This window comes from Vombatus ursinus, unplaced genomic scaffold (assembly GCF_900497805.2).
Source record: "Vombatus ursinus unplaced genomic scaffold, bare-nosed wombat genome assembly UNPS02014825.1, whole genome shotgun sequence".
Taxonomy (NCBI): Eukaryota; Metazoa; Chordata; class Mammalia; order Diprotodontia; family Vombatidae; genus Vombatus; species Vombatus ursinus.
Window position 1 is genome coordinate 12,172,017 of NW_020954603.1, and position 21,181 is coordinate 12,193,197.

Consider the following 21,181-nt stretch of genomic DNA (forward strand, 5'->3'; position numbering starts at 1 on the left):
AAACCATCTTGGCAGACTGGGCTAAACCAGGTTGAGGGTAACCAACAGGTCTCAAACCCACAGCTGAATTGGGTTTGGATGTCTACCCTAAGCATGTGAAGACTTCCCGGTGGAATAGGCAGATGTGAACAGTTTGTTCCAACAGGCCATGAAGGTGGGAGAAGCAGGCACTGTGGAATGCTTAGAGCTTGGTTAGACATTGAAGATGCCAAGGTCATCCACTGCATCCTGAGTCATTGCCAGTCCTCTTGACTTTTGTCTTGCCACTGGACTCCAATGACTCTGGAAGAAAGAGTGAGGTTGACCTTCATGAAACTTTGCCTCACTTAAATTTATGTGAGTAAAACAAAACAAAACAAAAACAAACAAACAAAAAAAAACCCAACATCTGTGGAGTCCTAGACCTGAGCTATATTCAGAGAGTTCCCAGAGGCAATTCTGAGCTGGGACAAAGCAAGTCAAAAAGAGATAGTTTGGGGGTAAGCCCTCAATTTGGTATCCTGCATCATGGGTTGTAGGCGGTTTTGTGCTGAAAATACAGTATGTCTCAACTGTATGATTAAAAAACAAATGCAGAGGCAGCTAGGTGGGGCAGTGGATAGAGCACCGGCCCTGCAGTTGAGTTCAAATCCCACCTCAAATACTAGCTAGCTGTGTGACCCTAGGCAAGTCACTTAACCCCCATTGCCTTGAAAATAAAAAAAAAATGCAAACTTGGGCTGCGTTAAAAGAAATATTGCTTTCAGGAATAAAGTAGTGACAGTTCTCTTGTACCTTGCCCTAGATGAACCACATCTTCAGCAAATCTGTTAGTTCTAGGGATTAGGAAGGAAATGGCTAAGCTGGAAGGCATCCAGAGGCAAGCAAATAAGATGGTGTGGGGCCTCACGTTCCAGTCATCTAAGGACCAATTAAAAAAAAAAAACCCAAACAAACTGGGCATGTTTAGCCTGAGAAAAGGAGGCTCAAGCGTGACATACATGGTAATTGTCATCAATTGGGAGTGGAATTAGGGTTTGTTCCATCTAGCCCCTGAAGGCACAACTAGCAGCAATGGGTAGGAGTAGCCAAGAGACAAATTTTGACTTGATTTAAGGAAAAACTGACCATTAGAACCCTCCAAGATGGAAGCAGCTACCTGGAAAGATTGTCTTCAGCCTAAGCTGGACAACCACTGGTTGGGTATACTGTAATGAGGATTCTGTTTTCAGATGTGCATTGTGCTGTTTGGCCACTGAGGCCTCCTCTAATTCGGAAATCTGGTAATTCTGTGAACCTAGGTCTCTTCTGACTTCAAGTCCAAGACTCTTCACACTATATTACAGTGCCTCTTGTTATGAAATTTTCAAAATGGTCCCCCATGTTCCAGTCACAAATGGGTGTTCCCTTCTCAGATTGCCTTGTATTTACTTAAAGTACTCACAAATACTAACCTTCCCCTCTGCCCACCTTAGGGAACCACAGATACAGAAAACACAAACCCCCTCCACCTCTCCCCGCTCCACTCCAAAAAAGACAGCTCTCCACTTTAAATTAGAAAAAGTTTTATTTCACTTAGGTTGTTGGAACTGTACTGCAATATAATACAACATGGCCAATGATATGAAGACACTTCTTGCCATAGGTTTAAGATGATTCTCTATCATGTCAACTTTCCAACTTTTCTTGACAGTCTTGGAGATCTTTTTAGAATTTGATAATATGAGCACACACACTGATGTCTGGAGAATGCAAAGGACTGAGCTCACCAGATACAGCACTTCAACAACAAAAATATCCCCTTGAAGGAGAGACTGGGTTGGAGAAGACGGTTACAGAGGAAGCAGGTGAATTCATAGGACATTATTATTAAATAGCTGCCAATCAGATAAAACCAAGACCACACCATCTCCATTCTCTTTTATTCTCTACAGAGACTTGACATAAAAAGCCTTCTTAAAATGCTTCTTTTTTATACTGCCAAGCAGTGTCATCTGAACTTTGCTGGGAAGTCCAAGGACCAGTGGACACTTGGTGCCTAGGGACTATTGGGGAAAGGGGTGATGATGCTGGGCAGATATGGTATGCTTAAGTTTCCAGAGTCAGTCACTTAATATTTATTAAGCACCTACTATGTCTCAGGCACTGTGCTAAGTGCTGGGGATACAAAGATGCAAAAGACAGCCCCTGTCCTCGAGGAGCTCACAATCTAAAGAGGTGAGGTTTATCCATCCTGAAGAACCAAAAGGAGATCCAGTCTAAGGTTGCTCAACAGTTCTTCCCTAGTTTCTCTGAGTACAAAGTAATTCCCAGTACCAAGGATTTAGGGACACTAGGTCTTCCAAGACACAGCCACCTAGCTAGCCATTTAATTACGTTGTGATGCCAATTTGGCAATCCCATTATGAAATGTTAATCTGAGAGGTCAAATTTTACCATTAATAGGATCACTGATGGGGAATAACATTTCAGATTTACCATGAACCTTAAATGGGGCTTCAAAAAGCATGCATTTATGGTGAAATATATTCTCTATTGACTACTCTGGAGTACTGCTAAAATTCTTTGTAATGATGTAAGGTTTGTAGATGGTTCGTATCAGTAGATCACGACTGGTCACTTCATTTCAGTAGAATGTAAGCTCCTTGAGGTCAGGGAATACTTCATTCTTATCTCATTTTTTGTGTTGTACAGTGTCTGATATATAGTGCTTATTAATAAGTGGTTGTTGAATTGAATGAGTGCTTGATAGGTGATAAATATGGAGATCTGTTTAGGAGAAATCATTTCCATGGAAGGAAGCTATATAAAAGCCTATATTTTCTTACCATAATTTTTGGCAAATGAAGTATAGTAATACCCATTTTGTGCACTTTTTTAGGGAGTGGCAGAAAACATTACTAAAAAGGACATCCATAAATCAGCCAGGCTATTTCTGATTCTTTCATATTAGCAATAATGACAAATCCTAGGGGTAAGCCAAGGGCCAAGTGGTCCTTCTCTATTTGCCTCATCCCAAGCAAACCACAGACTCAGAGTTGCAGACTCTTGTTGCTGGAAGGAACCCAAGAGGCCAGCTAATCCATGAACAAGAATCCCCTTGACACCACGGCTAACAAGCGGTCTTCCAGCTTCTTCCTGAAGATCGCCAAAGAGGAAGAGTCCATTCATTCACTACCTCTTGAAGTGACCCATTACGTTTTTGGAGAGCTGATTGTGGGAAAGTTTTTTCCTTACTTACACAAAGACTAAATTGGTCCCTAAGCAGCTTCTACCCATTGTTCTTAATCCTGTCTTTTGGGGCCAGGTAGAATCAATCTAATCTCTCTTGCATGACAACCCTTGAAGGCAACTATAATGTCCCTCTGCAAGCATCTCTTTTCTGGGCTAGGCCTTCTGGGATATTTCATACCCCCTCCTCAGGTTAGCTAGGGCCCTGACCCAAGAGGTACAAAAGAAAGGTTACTTTTTGGAGTCTTTTTCTGGTCAGACTCTCCAGTATGGAGACATCCCCTCCTACCAGGTACCTATTGACAACTCATTTTAACTTATTGTCTTAAGAGTCTCCTGGATGCACTGAGATGTTAAGGTGGCTTGCCTGTAGCTGCCAAGCTAGGGTGTTATCAGAGGAAGGACTTGAACCCAGGTCTTCAATCCCCCAAAGCTGGTCTACTATGCTCATAATTCAGAGATCTAGAACTGGAAGGTCATGACCTCTGAGGACATCTAGTCCAATCCCCTCATTTTCCAGACACTGATACTGAGAACTGGGGAGGTGAAATGATTTCTCCCAGGCTGTTCAGGTGTTAAATATCAGAGGCATCATTTGAATGACTATATAGCCAGGGTTCTTTCCACTGAACTGCACTTCCTATCAAGGAATTAGCAGTGGAGATATTTACAATAACATTTTTTTTCTTTGTGATGAGTGTATAACAGCGTGGATTGTGAAGACCAGTCTAGATTAGCACCATAGGTGATTGAATGGGCTAGGAACCATGCCGCAAATGGCAGGGGTGAAAATTGTGTTCACGCGATTCAAGAGCTTTACTAATTATCCCCCCCAATCTTGCAGTCAGAGGTCGTGGGGTCAAGAACATCAAACATCTGCAGAGCCACTGGCGAGCTAATTCGTAGACAGGCTTCACTTGGAAATGCAGCGTATGTGCTGTCTCAATCAGTTCATCAACGAAAGGGATGTCTGCTCTTGGAGAGTTACTCTATGTAACAAAAATGGTTCACCATTGTGAATATCAAGGTTTAAACAGCTGAAAACATAGGGTGCCTGTGTATTTACACAGGTAGCCTCCTATAGGTCCTATTGAGGGGAAATGCAATTTGTTATTCACTTCTATCAAGAGCACTTCTAAAATGATGAAAATGGGGACATAAATAGACCCCACAGATGACTAAAATGGCCTTAGGAAAGCCAAGCTACTTATTTACCTGAGTTTTCTTTAATAAAGGCCAAACTTTTTTTTTTTTATAACAAATGTGAACTGGGAAATTAGAAAGCTAAAAAAGAGAAAATCAGGAAATACCTAGATCTGTGTATTGTATGTGCTCGGGTGGGGCAGGCTCCTTCCCCCGTCCCTATAGAAATGCCTATACATTTACTTTTTAAGCCGAAGCTGAAAATTTTCATGCTGTTTCATTTTTAAAACTAGTTTAAAGATTATTATTATTATTATCATCATCATCAGACTCATTTTGGCAGATAAGGAAGCTTGGAATAGCTCCATTACAAATAAAAAATAAGCTAGGCTGATTTGGCGTTGTAATTGTGCCAACATTGGCATAAGTGATGGAAATGCCTGACGCACAAAGCAAGTGCTTAATAAATGCTTATAGACCTAGAAAGCTGAATTGTTGCTTAAATAAGCTTTTAAGCTTGATGGCACTTTTTTTTTCTTTTGAAAGGGCTGGGTCTAAAAGCAAATCTATGTCTATAATTTTTATTCAGAAAAATACAGCACCCCCTTCCTGGGTTCCACTGGGGTCCTGACTTCTGGAATAGGGCTCATTTGTTCTTCTTGGTGGTCAAAAAAAAAGTCTTTCCTGGAAGTTTAAAAACATTCAAATCACAGAGTACACCACATTTCTAAATACAACACATAATCTTTACAACCAGTGTCAACAGGGACCACGACAACATTCTGGAAGTGAATGGTTAATTGGGGAGAAAATGTAAACACAAGAGCACTTCAAACACACAGGGTTTTTAACCCCACTCCCAGCCTCACATGAGTGAGTTGACCAGTTGGCACTCGGAAACACTGAATGTTCAGCAGGCCCTGTAACATCACTTTGGTTATTTCATTAGGGGAATAGAGCAATGCAAAGTGTTTCTTCAATATGGCACCCAACTGGAAAGTGGAAGTAGTGATGCATGTTGAACAGTTCCTACTGATGCAGTCCGCAGCAGATTAACATTAAGCCACTGAATTCTTTGTTGAACAACTAGTTTTTAAAGCAAGGCCTTTGAGGCCTCCCATCAGTTTCCTCTTTGACTTCGATGTAAGTCAGAGAAGCTCCATCGGACTAGGAAGTGCTCAGTGCAATGAAAATTTGGTACTATGACAAAGGTCTTATGACCAACCACAATATACGCAAACACTATTTTTGTATCTTCTTATCACAAAGCTTAAGAGTCCATCGACACTTTTCGTGCAGAGATCCAAATATTTCTGCATTGCTAAGTGCAAGAGTAGATAGGGCCAATATTGACCATCAGGGAAAATCTGCGAAGTGAAAACCACTTAACAATTTGCTCACACTTAAAAGAAAAGAAGGAACTGAATCATTTAGGATGAGACCCTACTTTAAGTCAAGCATAGCAGAGAGGTTTCCCGTGCCTGAACAACCAGCAGCCATCAGTATGTTCACAGGGAAGAAAGGCTTGGAGAGAAATTGATTAACATATAAACAGATTATTTTATAGCCTTTCGTTTATATGGGGGCAAGAGGCAAACCTTAAATAGATTACAACTGCCACACTGCCCAAAAGGAAGGAAAAAAACAGCAGAGTTCACCGGCTATTGAGCATAGTTTTTAGTTGGTAAAATTTCCTATCTAGTGCACCCACATATTAAGATTTTGCAGAAGATTGAGTTACTGAAAAAGCAGGCTTCTAATTTCATGATTTTTAATTCCATTACCAGCTAGAATATTAAAATAAATCGAGTCTGTCAAAGGTTGTTTACCAGTGCTACCTAGCAGTATCAAGATCCAAAAGATAAACAAACCAGTGAGAATTTCATTTGAAAAACTGATTTCTAAAAATAATTATCAAAAAGCGTAAATCCATTCAACTCTATTCACCCCATGACACCAATAACATAAGGTGGCTTTCATCTTTCACTAACAATCCTCCACCATTCAAAGGCAATTGTAACTCTCCCACAATCCCACCAACACTGTTCGGGATTGTGGGGAACAGTGAGTACTTAATGGCGACTTTGTGCTCACTGACTTCAGTTTCATCTGAGCAGAAAGAGAACCAATGAATCTGGTTCTTTCATTCTAAAGAAATTTGATTCTTTCTAATTCTTTAAAGAGGGAGAAACAATGAATCCCGTCAATGGAAAAGCCAGATGGTAAGAGGAAAATGACCTACATCCCTTGCAAGACTACTCGGTACATCAAACAACAGAAAGACCTTGGACCTACATTTGCTCTCAGCAAAATACCTTCACCTATCACAAATAATCCACAACACGGTGCATTTCCAAATTTTGTCATTTTCTTGAGAATAAAATGAACTTAAAACAAAACAAAACAAAAGCCAGCAGATGGAACTAGCTGTTTTCGCCACTACAAAAGAATAATAAGGGGACATTAGTTTCCAGGACAAATAAAATTGTAAAATATTAACATTGAAAAAATACAAGTAAATTTTTATTAAAAATATATGTACTCCTTACTTCAAATCTGTCTGTACATTTTGTTTTGTGTGAAAAAAGAAAAAAAAAGTAAAGGCATTAGACTACCTAGTTATTTATAATGTATTTGGTAGAAGCACGTTTCAGTCAGACTTTGAAGAAAGTTAAGTTATTCTGCTTTCATTTGCTCCCGAATATCCGAAGGTAGCGTTTCAAACAGTACATCTTCCACAATAAAGCCGGATCGCTTCAGCGCCCGGCAGTCACCCAGTTCTGGAGGAAGGGCCTCTAACTGATTGCCTTTGACCTCCAAAGAAGTGAGGAATACTAAGTTCCCAATTTTTGGTGAAAGGACCGATAAGTTATTTTTCCCAATCTTCAAAGTTTTCAGTTTCTTACAGAAATACAGTTCATCGGGGAGGCTCTCCACTTTGTTAGAAGTGATGGAGAAATACTGTAAACTCTGCAGCACTCCTATTTCCGGTGGGATAAACCGAATGTCATTGAAAGACAGATCTAAGTGTCTGATTTTGTTGCATAGAAAGAGGTGAGAAGGCAGCACCTCTATTTTATTGTAACTAAAAGTCAGGCGCTCCAGGCTGGTGAGCTTCTTGATATGCTCCGGGATGTAGGCGATGCCGTTGTGCCACAGTTTGAGAACCGTCAGCTTCCGCAAATGCTGAAAGCTCATGATTTCCTCTATCGATTTGAGGTTGTTTTCCTTCAAGTCCAGCTCCTGGAGGCTGAGCAGGCTGAAGATGGCGTGGGGGATGCGCTCCAGATCACAATGGACCAGCTCCAGCTCCGTCAGGTTGGTCATTTTCTTCAGGTTGTTGAGCATGACGAGCTTGGTACCATTGTTATGGATGTACATTTTCTGGAGGTGGCTGGAAACGTCGACGACAGCTTGAGGGATTTTGGAGATGTTGCTCTTGAGTAAGAGAACCTTTAGGTTTTTAAGTTCCCGAAGAGATTCAAGAGTGATGTTCCTGGAGATATCATGGCCCAGAGAACCGTACAAATAGAGCTCCTCCAGATTCCTGAGGCTATACATCCAGGGTGGCAGTTCCCGTAAGTCGTCGAATTTGACACTCAAGATCTTCAGGTTTTCTTTCAGGAAGCTCAAAGCGGCACTGTGGATTTTGACAGAGCACTGGTGTAAAGAGAGCTCCTGCAGATTGCTGAGTTGGGCGATGGTGGCTGGGATCATGACATTCTGGATGATTTCAAGTTTCAAAGACTGCAGTTCGGTGATATCAAAGACGGTGTCTGGAAGGCCAGAGAGCATGATCAACGGCAACTCCAGGCGGTTCTGGGCATTCATCTGCAGCTTCTGCCTCAGTTTATCAACTGTCCACTCATTATTTAAGTTCAACTGTTTCAATTTATTTTCACTGACTTCGGACAGGAACACGGCAAATCTCTTAGAGTAAAGAGGGTCATATTGATCGATCATATGTAGCAGAAAAGCAAAATCATTTTTCACATCTGGTATATCATCAATTCCCGTCTCTTGCCTAACATACTCAAAAGAATATTCCTTTAGGGACCGGTAGAACAGCCAGTATAAAGTGTAAAGGCACGTTAGTCCGTAGATGCTTACAAAACATAAGTAGCAAAAGGAAAGTTTTGAGAATAAGTGCGCCATGGTGTGATTGCAGGAGAAGTGTTTATACCCGGTCATGTCCTGAATGTCAATGTCACAGCTGACTGTAAACTGGACTTTGGGAACCAGGGCGCTATTATAACCAATGATGATCAGGAATTTGAGCACTTTGAGGACAGTCTGGCGGACGTACATGCTGTAAAGAATGTCGCCCTCCTCCACGTGCATCCTGAACTTCTTTACCTTTTCAAAGAGGGCCTTAGCTTGCTCACCTTCCTTCTTATCCAGTGCCCCAGCAGAGGTCTTGTCAACCACAAACTTCTCAGGTATGGACTTTAATGACTGAGATTTGACCAAGTTGTTATCGGTAGCTGACTGGGAGGGATAGGTTGCTTTTTGTAAGTTGTTCTTCCTGTTGTCTTTTTCTTCAGAATCCTCCCCAGACACCTCAGATAAAGCCCTGGTGGTCCAAGGAGAGTCGAAACACTTTCCCAGGATGGAAATGAAGTGTTCTATCTTTGAACTGGAGCCAGGGAACTTGAACCAAAAGTTACTGCAAAGCATGAAGATGAGGGTATGGATGAGGACGAGGTAAGGGAAGTACTTGGCATACCAATGGAGGGCCTTCTCATAACATATCTGGTTTATAAAACTATACTGCTGAAGGTCCAAGTCAGTCTTTCGCCCCTTCATTTCCACAGTTGCAGGGCTGGCAGATGGTTGCGGTGGAGGCAGTGGTGTTGAAGTGTCGATTGCATGAGATGTGTTAGGGAGGGAAGAGTGGTTCTGAGAAGGCTGCATGGTTTTTGGGAGGCAGATTATCTTGTCTTGCATAACCTGAAACATAGAAATGATATTTTCAAATTATGCTGCCCCATGGACTTGTCTGTGTTTTTAAAGCTGGCAAATTATCACATAAAACTGCTTAAAGGATCACAGAATTGGATCTGGGAAGAACCTTACAGAGGCCATCAAGAACAACCCCCTCATTTTACAGATGAGGAAACTGAGGTATAGAGTGGTTAGATGACTTGACTAGAGTCACAAAGCTATGTGTCTGAGCTGGGATTTGAACCCATCCTGACTCCAAGTCCAGGGCACTAATTGCCTCTGTCATGCAGGGTCCTAGCTACTTTTTCCATGACTCTTTCTGGAGGCACACATCCAGTTCTATTGTCCATGTTTGCTCTCTACTTACCTGGGTGAGAAAAAAAAATGCCGGTCTCTGGTCATTATTGAAGCATGGGATCTCAAAGGCTGCGCAGTCCAGCTAGTACTTGAAAACTGACCTACCTGACAAGCAGCCGTTCATTCTTTATTGAACACTTCGAGGGAGGAGGAACCTCTATTCCCCCAAAGCAGGCCGATCTACCTGTGAATAGCTCTGATTGCTAGGAAGTTGTTATTCCCTAAAACAAGACTAACTTGGCTCCTTTGAAATTATAGCAAAAAACAAAATACCCAAGCCCTTTGACAAAGAAGTAAGGATCAGTACCCTTTTTTTACTAGTGTAGCCAAATCTTTGGTGTTTTAACCACATGGCCCTTGCTGCCTATCTGAAAGCTCAGGTACATTAGTAGGCTGAATGCCTTCAGTCCTAGAGTGTGAGGCTTTTGGAGTTGTCTTAGATCCTTGCATTGCTGAGAAGAGCTAAGTCTACCAGAGTTGGTCATTGCACAATGTTGCTGTTACAGCTGGTTTAATAAATGATTGTTGACTACTTGGTGGGTCAGCCATGTGTTGGGACTTTTAATACATACTTTTTAATACACAATCCTATACTTTTAATAAATCTCTAGAATACAGCTCATTAAAGTAGTAACTTTTTTTTTCACAGTCCCTGATAAGAATACCTAATGGGTTGGGACAAAGAACCCAAGACTCACAGAGTCTGATAGACAGATAGCTGGAAGAGATGATTTCAGTATCAAGGATGGGCCAGTTAGGAAGACCTGGCTAGTAGAATGTGATTCAGTCAGAATGAGGAAGGAGAGGATCGTAAGATTCTATGATATAACTGACCATTTTCCTTTTATTTATAATGATTTTATAATATAAACATTATTATAATTAACCCTTTTGCATTCATTTGATCCCTGACTGCTGTATATGTGTGTGTAAACATGTATGTCTACAAAATGTGTGTGTGGGGGGAAAGGGGTTCCCCTCTGACTCCTTCCTCCCATCTTTTTTCAGGACTAATGATGTAATAAATGGGGAGAGCTTCTAGTAAGGAAGCTCCCTCTCCCAACTATTCTGTAATTTAAGGTCTTTGTTGCCTGGAGCAGTAAGATGGAAGGCAGCCTGCTCAGGGTCACATAGCCAGTATATGCCCTAGGTGGAATTTGAACTCAGATCATCCTGACGTCTTTTAGAAATAGCTAGATGGCTCAGTGGACAGAGTGCTGGTCCTAAAGTCAGGAAGACTTGAGTTCCAATCCAACCTCAAACATTCATTAGCTGTGTGACCCTGGAAAAGTCACTTAACCTCTGTTTGCCTTAATCCACTGGAGAGGGAAATGGCAAAATCACTCCAGTATCTTTGCCAGGAAAACCCCACATAGGGTCACCACTGAACAACACCACCCTGACTCCAAAGCTGCCCCCATCCACTGTATCACCTTGCCTTGCCCTTTTTTAACCCCCTTTCTCTCCCTTTAGCCTCTCACTTTTTAAAATTTATCCTATACTTTTAATAAATCTCTAGAATACAGCCCACTAAAGGAGTAACTTTTTTTTTTGACAGTCCCTGATAAGAACACACGTACTACTCCCTACATTTTAAAAGGAAGCTCTAGCTTCAGACATGCTCTACAGGAAGCACACAAGGAATGGGGAGAGCTCACAGTAGACAATGGGAGAGGTGAAAGGAAATACCTGTCATGTTTCTTACAGCTTACTGCCAATATTAAGCCCCACGTAAGGATCATTAGGGGCCCAATCTTCTTTAACTCATTCCTGCCTAATCTCCTGCCTAGTCCCAATATTAACTCGTTCTCTTTCCTTTGTCACTGATTTTTCTAGCTAGGCTATTGTTGTCTTAGCCTTTAGGAATCTGCTTCTCCACTCCTCCTGTGGCTGCTTCTCTTGATCTAAATTTGAGGTGTGGGGATGCCTGGCTGGGTCAGGTTTTTTGTTCCCTTCCCTACTCCCAGCTCAGTCACATCTCATGGCAGTTTACCCTCATTCTACTTCATGCCACCCCCACCAACCAGTTCCAGTCAAAGAAGGCTTTTCTCTAAAGGACTCCAAAGCTACCCCCCCTACTTTAGATTTTAGACCTCAAGTCACCTCAGCCCTACTCCAATGGGTATCTAAGCTTGGATACCATCAAGTGTTTCTTGTTTTTCCTCCTGTTTTCTATTTAGGCAAGTGTACCTGAATCAAATTTGACTTGCTGGACCCTCTAGGCCAATTCAGTCTTTGATGATGAAATCTCTCTTTTCAAATAGGCCTCAGTTCCTGTGGTCTGGTCCACCAGGGATCTTTTAGCCTTGGGCCCCCACAACCTGTTCATAACATGGCTTTCCATTCTGGACTGAATTTATCTCTTTTCAATTCCAAAACCCTTTGTGTTCCCACCCTCCCTCCTCATTGTACAAGTTCAGTTGAAATCAGCACCCTACAGCCAATGGTGAGCCTTCTTCCCTTTGTAGTGCCCAACTTCAAATCCTTCCTTGTTTAATGATGAGTAATGACCCATATTTGGGTCCTTAAGCCCAAAGGTAGAGCCTGGAGATATGTTTCTGACATAATTATAAATAAAAACATGCGCAAATGATAATTTCAACAAATTCTTTAGCCCCAGTCAGGTTTATTTCATCAGTTACACATATTTTTTTTTTGAACTGAGTTAACTGGGGAAAAAAAAGGACTCATTTGGATAACTTTTTAAAGAGAGATGGCCATCTAAGTCTCTCCCAGTCCTATCTACATTCACACACAAACACACATAGCCATTCTAAATTCCAAGGTGGGATAGGATTAGGGGGCTAGACCTGAGATTTCATTGGCATAGGGGACTTCTGGATAAAGAAATTCTGCCTACCAGTGGAGGTTTGCACCATCTTTGCAACTGAGACTCTTACAGAGTTGTTTAGATCACTAAGAGTTTTGGTGGTTTGCCCAGGGTCACACAGCCAAAGTGAGACTTGAACCCAGACCTTTCTGATGCCAAGGCCAGCTCTCTGTCCACTAGTCCACACTGCCTCTCTCACAATTCTAAGAAGAAAAGCAAAATGTCCAATGAAGGTGTGTTACACTCAGGCCAGAGAAGTGCTAGAGCAGTTATTTTGATGAGTTCTTTGTATATTTTGCTCCACACCAAAGTCCTACCCTGATTCCTCCTTCATGCTGGCGAGACGGTTGGTCCTATGTTCTCAAAGCTTGGCTCACAAGCCCTAGAAGGCCCTACAAAACTGGAATGACTGTGACAATGTATAAATGTATGTGGTGTTTCAGGACCTAAGTTCAGATAGGTTCATCCTCAAAGGGTTGGTAATAAAGTCAAGTAGACAACATTTTATTAAGCACTTTGCTAAGTGCAGGTGATACAAAGAGTGGGGCAGCTAGATGGCATAGTGGATAGAGTGCGGGGTCTAGAGTCAGGAAGGCCTGAGTTCAAATCCAGTTTAAGACACTTAGTAAGCTGTGTGACCCTGGGCAGGTCACTTAACCCTGTTTGCCTCAGTTTCCTCATCAGTAAAATGAGCTGGAGAAGACACGGCAAACCACTCCAGTATCTTTGCCGAGAAAACCCCAAATGGGGTCATGGAGAGTTGGCACAACTGAAGTGATTGAACAATAACAGTGATATAAAGAACAAAAACACCTCTCCATGCTGCACCCTCTTCCCCCTCAAATTCCTTCGACAATAACAAAATCCCCTGCTTTTGTGGAGTTCACAGTGTAATGGCTATGTACATACAAGCTCCATACAAGACAAATTGGAGATTATCCACAGAGGAAAGGTGCCGGCTAAGGGGGATCGGGAAAGGCTTTATGAGGGAGATTTTACCTGGGACCTGAAAGAAGCCGGGGAAGCAAAAATGTGGAGGTGAAGAGGGAAGGAATTCTAGGTATGGGAGGCAGTCACTGAAAATGCATGGAGTCTGGAGATTGACCGTCTTGTGCTAGGAAGAACCAGAAAGCCAGAGTCCCAGGATGGTAGAGTGCATGAGAAGGAAGACGGCGTATGGAATCTGGAAAGGTAGGAAGGAGGTAGGTAATGAAGGGCTTTAAAAGCCAAACAGGATTTTATATTTGATGCTGGAGGTAATGGGGAGCCATTGGGGTTTCTTGACATGGTCACCCCTGCAATTTGACAGCTGAGTGGAGGACAGGTTGGAGTGGAGAAAGATTTGGGGTGGGAAGAACAATTAGAAGGCTATTGCAAGTTTACATGTAAAGAGATGGAGTAGTATCGGAGGACAGAAGCAGATGTATATGGGAGATGGGATAAATGCATAATCAAGAGGCCTTGGCAAACAGATAGGATTGGGGGCTGGGGCGGGGCAGTGAGAGAGGGTGAGGAATCCAGGATGACACCTAGGCTGTAGGTCTGGGTGACTGGGCAGGGTGGTGGTGCTCTCAATGGTAGTATGGAAATTAGGAAGAGAAGATTTGTTTTTCAGTGCTAACTTCTGAAGACCATCTACTAAAACACTGAAGCATTATGATCTGCATCCCTGAAAGAAGAATCTATACTGACGAGATCACAGATCTCTATAATACTGAAGGATGCTCTATGTTTTTATAGTAAATTGGGACACCTTGTATAAGCAAAGTATAGTTACAACACAGGTATGTACATTTGATAGGCCTTTGAACAATTACTGGGGTTTATAGTTTCAGTTTTGTTTTTTGTTATATGTAATTATACTTCTCTTACTAACCTTTCTTTTTTTTTGTTTTTTGTTGTGTCTTTTTGGTGAGGCAATGGGGGTTAAGTGACTTGCCCAGGGTCACATAGTTAGTAAATGTCAGGTGTCTGAGGCCGGATTTGAACTCAGGTCCTCCTGACTCCAAGGTCGGAACTCTATCCACTGTGCCACCTAAATGCACTTCTCTTACTAACCTTTTGATTTAAAAAATTTTAAGTTTTGATCGATAGCTTCTGTTTTTACATCACTGACATTTCCATATCTCTTGCTCCCTCTTCCCCTACCAAGAAAGCTACTCTGTACAACAAAGGATCTGAACAAAAAAGAAGCAACATATCTGGTTACATACCAGAGATACAGGAAAACCAGCACATCAACACAGATTGAAAATAAGTACAGTGGACCAGATGCATTCTTGCCCCCCTGCCCACCTCAGCATTGAAGAGAGGGAGGTACACATATATATGTATATATATAAATATATATATATTTAGTCATTTATCATGACACATCAAAGATATGTGTTTTCTCCAGAGTGGGTCTCTTGCCATCCTCAATCTAGATCTTATTATACAGTCTTCATGAGTTGAGGTACAAAGGATAGAGTGCTAGGCCTGGAGTCAGGAATACCGGAGTTCGAATTTGGCCTCAGATGCTAACAAGCTGTTTGACCCTGGGTAAGTCACTTAAACTCTGCCTCAGTTTCCTCCATTGCAAAGTGAGAATAATAACAATACCAGCCTGCCAGGGTTGTTGTGACAGTAAAATGAGATATTTGTAAAGTGCTTTGTAAATCTTAAAGCACTATAGAAATGATATCATTATTATTATAGATAATAATATCACAATCACAAATAACAATCATAACAATCCAAAATAAAATCTCTTTTATGTTGTGCTTTCCAGGAAAACGTCACGACCGAAAAAAAAAAGGCAAGAATTTACTGTAAGTACCAAGTTGAAAAATCAAGAAATTTGCTCAAATGAGATGTTAATGGGCTGTGTTAAAAAAAAAAAATCAGAGGAATAGCTTGAAATATAGATTAGTGCAACATAAAAGTATGTCAACCTATCTGGTTGTATACTAGAGATACTAGTATAGGGATACTACCCTAGGTCAGGGGATGGAATGTCAAGACAGGCAAGGTCTGATTGTTCCTTCAGACAGAAGTAGTCAGACAAAGTCTCTGGGAGACTTGTGGACACTTGAGGAAAGCCTCTGTAGTCTGCTCCTCGTTTTCCCTTCCGGTTGACTGTCCCTTCTCTCCAATATCTAAGACTCTCCATTCACACTTTGTAGCTCACCAACTTTTTTGTGTAGCACAATAAACTAAACACTACATTTGATTCTGTGACAAATACATAGTTTGGGTTGAGGAGTATGTGTGTGGGAGGGAAGGGGTGTTGAAAAAAATGCCGGGCTTGCAGTCAGAGGACCTAGATTCAATTTCTGCCCTGATTATACCCTAGGTAAGTAATTCCTCTGAGCCTCAGTTTCCTCATCTATAAAATTGGGAATGCTTATAATACCTACCTCACAGTGCTGTGATTGCAAAAAATAAAGGATTATAGAAATATGACTCACTGGAATTATTAAGGGCAGAAGGGACAATATTAGCAAGGCTCCAGTTGGGTTCTTCCAGCACAGCTTTATGAGTTATTATCTGGAAGCAATATCTAGGACGAAGCTGACTTGTTTATGGCACAACACAAGGGCAAAAACAATAGTTCAAAATAGTAACATGGTTATTCTAGGACTGCAGATTTAAGCTAGAAGGGACTCCAGGATTCAGGCTTGAACAAACATTTTATACTCAAAAAATGAATACGATGCATGCCCCATTCTCCTGGTTCTCCTACCTCTTTAACCCTTTCTTCTTTGCTTCATTAGCTCATCATCTATCAAACCCTCAATAGTCAATGGGCTCCAAGATTCTCTCTCTCTCTCTCTCTCTCTCTCTCTCTCTCTCATCGTCCTTTTTCTTAGCAATAGAATACACTCTTGCCATGAGAAGTATAACCTCTAGGCAGCTGACTCCCAAATCTTTATCTTCAGTTCTTATTATCTACCCTCAGTTTTTGAATCATGGGGTTTTGGAGATAAAAGACCTGAGTTCAAACTCCAGCTCTGCTGTGCAATTGGACAACCTTGGGCAAGGCTCTTAATATCTCTGGGCCTCAGCTCTTTAACTGGAAAATGAGGCTGTTGTGCTCAGTGGTCTGATTTGATCTCTAAATTTATTGTCCTAAGTTATATACAGCTTCAACAGGTGAGAAATTTATTCTCTTGGATGGTAAGATGGAGCCCCAGTTAGTATGGGTTTTGTTTTCGGTCCAGCACGTTCAGGAATGTTCAGATCCAGTAAAGAAGAGATGAAGCTGTAAAGGGGATGGCAAAGATAGCACAGGGGGAGCTGTATATCACATGTTTTTATTTATGGTAAATGAGTCCTGCTTTACCAGAATCAGTGCTTGCATCTCTGCTCACCTGAGGAGGGCGGCTGCCATCATGCTAAGGCAAAAACTAAATCACTCTGACCTCCACAAGCTGCCTCTGTCACCATGGTACAAGCAAGGACCCTGCCTTCAGCACGGAAGGAAAAGCAGTCTCCTGCACACGCGCTTCTACAAAGAGTTGTTATTGGCACTGTTTCCTGTCTGTTGTGGGCAGAGTTGTTGCTTTCAATAATAAAGTTCAGAACTATGTTTCTGTCTGAAAATAACAGAGGGTGTGAACAGAAACTGTGAGCTAAATATTGAAAGACATGTCTCTTTCCCCTTCCCCCCCATCAAAGCAAACTGCTATAATTGTTTATCCAACAAAAGTATAATTCTCAGGGGGGAAAATGTGGATTCCTTCTCAGAATAATGCTTCTAAATGCATAAAATAAAATACATAAGATTACACAGGAAATGTCATGTTAAAATGCAATTAACAAAAAAAAATGCAGTTAACAAAAATAAAAATAAAAACAAAAAACAAACCCCCCCCCCAACAACAAACAACAGTCAGGTTCACAGACTCCAGATTATGATCCTCTGTTCTCTAAGTTAACTGAGAGGAGAATGATTTTTAAAATAGGGCACTAACACTGTGGTCATTTGGCCCATCTATTAATCTAAAGATTATTTTACTAATCTTTCATTTATTTGAAGGTAATAAAAAAAAGCCAACTCAGATAGATGATAATAGCCATATTGGCAGAAGGCAGGCAGAAAACATCAGGGGAGTTCATCAGTTACTTAACATAGCTACAAGTAAATCTTGCAAGTTGTGAAGAGTTAAAGAATATTTGAAAATCAAAAACATAGACTTAGCCACAGATGTCAGCATGGCTTGGGCAATACTTTATCTCGAGCCACTCCAGCTTCCTACCAGATAAAGCAAATTCTTTTCTCCCAATACTCATTCTCCACCAACCCCCCCCCCCACCCCCAATCTGCCCAAGTGATAGGAGCCTGATAATTCTTCAAACAGCAAGCAGAGTGCTGACTCAGGAAAGACACAGAGGGAGGAGTAGGGAGGACCCTGCCATGGCTTATGTCTGCTTTTGGATTCCAAAGAAAGATGAAGTAATGGCTACTTTTGCTGAAAGGGATGTCCTGCCCTATGGTTGTCTCTCATTTTCTTGTCAAAATGATTCTTAGCACCCTGACTTCGGGGAGGGGGATCTTGGGAACTGAATATGAATAGACTTGTCAATTTTAATTTTTTGCTTCAGTTCTGTTCAGTGGAATGATTTCCAGTCAGTAAAAGGCTCAACAACTATGATCTTGCTGAAAATAGATTATAGTCATGGAGTATGCTCCCCCCTTAAGAGAAGGTAGACTAGGAGGAACATGGAAAAAACAATTTAGTAGAATAAGGGATATTTCTAAAGAATCATCTCCACCTCCACACTCGTGGCCCCTCTCATCAATCAAGTGAACTTTTGGTCTTTGAGGTTGAAAAGCTTTCTTGGTTAGGAAAACCTGTTTCAAAATTCCAAATTATAGACTTTTCAATGGCAACAGAGAAGTAAAAAATTTTTTCTTCTTTTTCTTGGACTAGGCAATGGAGTTAAGTGACTTGCTGAGGGTCATACAACTAGTAAGTGTCAAGTGCCTGAGGCTGGATTTGAACTCAGGTCCTCCTGACTCCAGGGCCGGTACTCTATCCACTGCGTCACCTAGCTGCCCCCCAAATTTTTTTCAAAAGTGATTATGAAGCTGAGCAGGGATGCCACATGCAAGTCATCTGGAGATTCTGAAATACATTTCTGTAATGATGCTTTTGAAATAATGGAATTTATAGTAATCCTTTTAAGCAAGGAAAAAGGGATTGAGCTTTCAGACCAGAATTTGATTGGTGCCCTAAGAATCTACTAAAATACTTAGCAGCAAAATCCAGAAATAATGGTGTTAGTTTCTACAAACAGGAGAAAGGCAAGCATAGTAGGGGGAAAAGTTCAAAGGGGAACAGCATGTATACATTTCACAAATTAAAGATTTGGGACAATGACTAAAACTCTGGTAAATTTCAGCTAAATTTACCCAGGCCAAGCCAACATCCCTAGATTATTATAGAATCATGCAGTAACCCCAGGTTATACCTAATTGGCCTGAGGAGGAGATAGGGATTTTGAGATATTATATTGAATAGCCGAGGTAGCTTGATGCAGTGATCTGCCGCTTTTGGCCAGTCCCCACTGCAGGGAAAGCTAAGCAAAGAAGATGGTTGGTTAGTGGGGTCAAGCGGGAGGTGGGAAACAGAAGGCAGAAAGAGCAAAAGAAGACAAAATCAATTAAATCAATCAACAAGCATTTATTAAGCACATAGTATGAGGGGAGATGGTACAGATGTTTTCGCCAACTCCAGAACTCTAGAAAATGGAAGCCACTCTTCCTGCCTGTAGTTCCTGGCATTGAGGGTGTGGCCACCACAGTCACTGCCTGTGGCTAACAACTTTGCCACCGAATCATAGAATCACTGAGTTGGTGAGATCACCCCTGCCTGAGGGATGACTCATGCCCCCTACCCCGTCAACATCCTCAACAGGTGGTTATCCACACTGTGTTTGAATGGTTCTATGGGAGGCATAATGGGGGACCTCAACACTATGCAAGGCATCTTGATCTCTCAGCTGGGTCCACTCCTTCTGGATCCTTTCTTCACCCTGGGCTCTCCTACCAGCCTAACCAATCCTTCTGAGTCTCCCTTGAAGGCTCAGCACCCATATATGTTCCCTCCCTCATGTGAGAGTGAATGTCTGGGCTCTCTTTCTTCTTTCTCTATACTCTTATGTGGTAATCTCAGTAGCTACCATGGGTTTCACCATCAGCCCTATGGAGATGACTCCCAAATATATAGATCCGCTCTCTAGCTCTCTCTTGCTCTCGGGTTCAGCATTTCCATCTGGATATCCCACAGGCATCTTAAATTCAACATTTCCAAAACAAACCTCAGTATCGTTCCACCCAAACTCTCCCATCCTAACTTCCCTCATTCTGTCAAGGGCACCGCCATTCATTCCTCCAGTCACTCAAGTTCACAACCTGTCTATCATCCTTGACTCTTTGCTCTTACTCACCCTCGTATTCAATCAGTGGTTAAGACTTACTGACTTTACCTCTACAACATCTCTCATATCTGTCTGCTTTTCTCCATTGACATGGCTGCCACCCTACTTAAGTTCCTCGTCACATCTCTCCTAGATGATTTTGAAAACCTCCTTATTGGTTCCTGCCTCCAGTCTCTATGCTCTCCCATCCAAATGATATTCCTTAAACACAAGTCTGACCATGTCACTGTCCTAGGAAGGAAGGAAGGAAACAAGTCTGTCTTAGGCAACTGTTTTACAAATAAATCTCATTTAATATTATAACCTTGGGAGGCAGGCACAATTATTATCCCCATTTTACATTTGGGGAAACTGAGACATCAAGAGGTTAAGTGACTTGCCTAGAGTCACACAGTCAGTGTTTGAAGGCAGATTCGAACTCAGGTCTTCCCGACTACAGGGCTTTGTCTGCTGTGCCACCCTGCTGCCTCAGAAGCTCCAGTGGTTCCTTCTTACCTCTAGATTAAAATACAAACTCATTTGTTTGATAATTAAAACTCATCATAAACCGGTTCCAAACTATCTCTCTAGGGTAATTACACATTACTTCTCTCTCTGAACACACATTCTACATACTAACCAAACAGTAGACTGTTGTTCTGAGTAACTTACAGCCATCTCCTTCCTGTCCCCCAGGCCTTTTCCTCTCCCTCCCCCTACACCCCGCTGGAATCCACTTTCCTGATTCATCAAGCTTCTGGTGTCTTCTGCCTCTCAAAATTACTTTATATTGATTTTTGTCTATATCTTATATTTGCTTACATGTGTACTGTGTCGTACATTTCAGCTTCCCACACCCACCCCAAATGTAAGCTTTTCTATCGTGTTTTTGTCTCTGTTTACTCGGTTTCCAGCACACAGTAGGCACTTAATAAATGTTTATTGAATTGAATTTATTGAATCACATAATCTGAGAATTGGAAGGGACTCCTGGGGCCACTGAATCCAATCCAAACCTGAAAGGAATCCCCACCAAAACGCACCCCCAAAAGAGTATTCCAGCCTCACAGCCTGAAGACCCCCAAGGAGGGGAACACACTGGGAGGGGAGCACATTGGCCAGGTGGCCCATTCCATTTCAGGCAGCCAATGTCTGACAGGAAGTTCATGTTAAGCCGGAAGTGGTTAAGTAACAGAACATTGTGGCAAACTCGGGAAACTTTGTTTCCTTTGCTTTCTAGCAGAGAGAATTTTAAAAACTCATCAGCAATTATTAAGCACTTAACTGTGCGAG

The 21,181-nt window shown here is 41.7% G+C and overlaps 1 protein-coding gene across 1 annotated transcript in view; it reads right to left on the minus strand.

Moving 5' to 3' along the window:
* Window positions 1-1,527: 1,527 nt before the first annotated feature.
* LRRC8C (leucine rich repeat containing 8 VRAC subunit C) overlaps window positions 1,528-21,181 on the minus strand; it is a 41,568-nt gene continuing 21,914 nt past the window's right edge. The window contains exon 2 of the mRNA XM_027838030.1: window positions 1,528-9,303. Within this exon, the coding sequence (XP_027693831.1) occupies window positions 7,030-9,303 (2,274 nt within the window). The 3' untranslated portion in view covers window positions 1,528-7,029. The remainder of the gene's footprint in view (window positions 9,304-21,181) is intronic.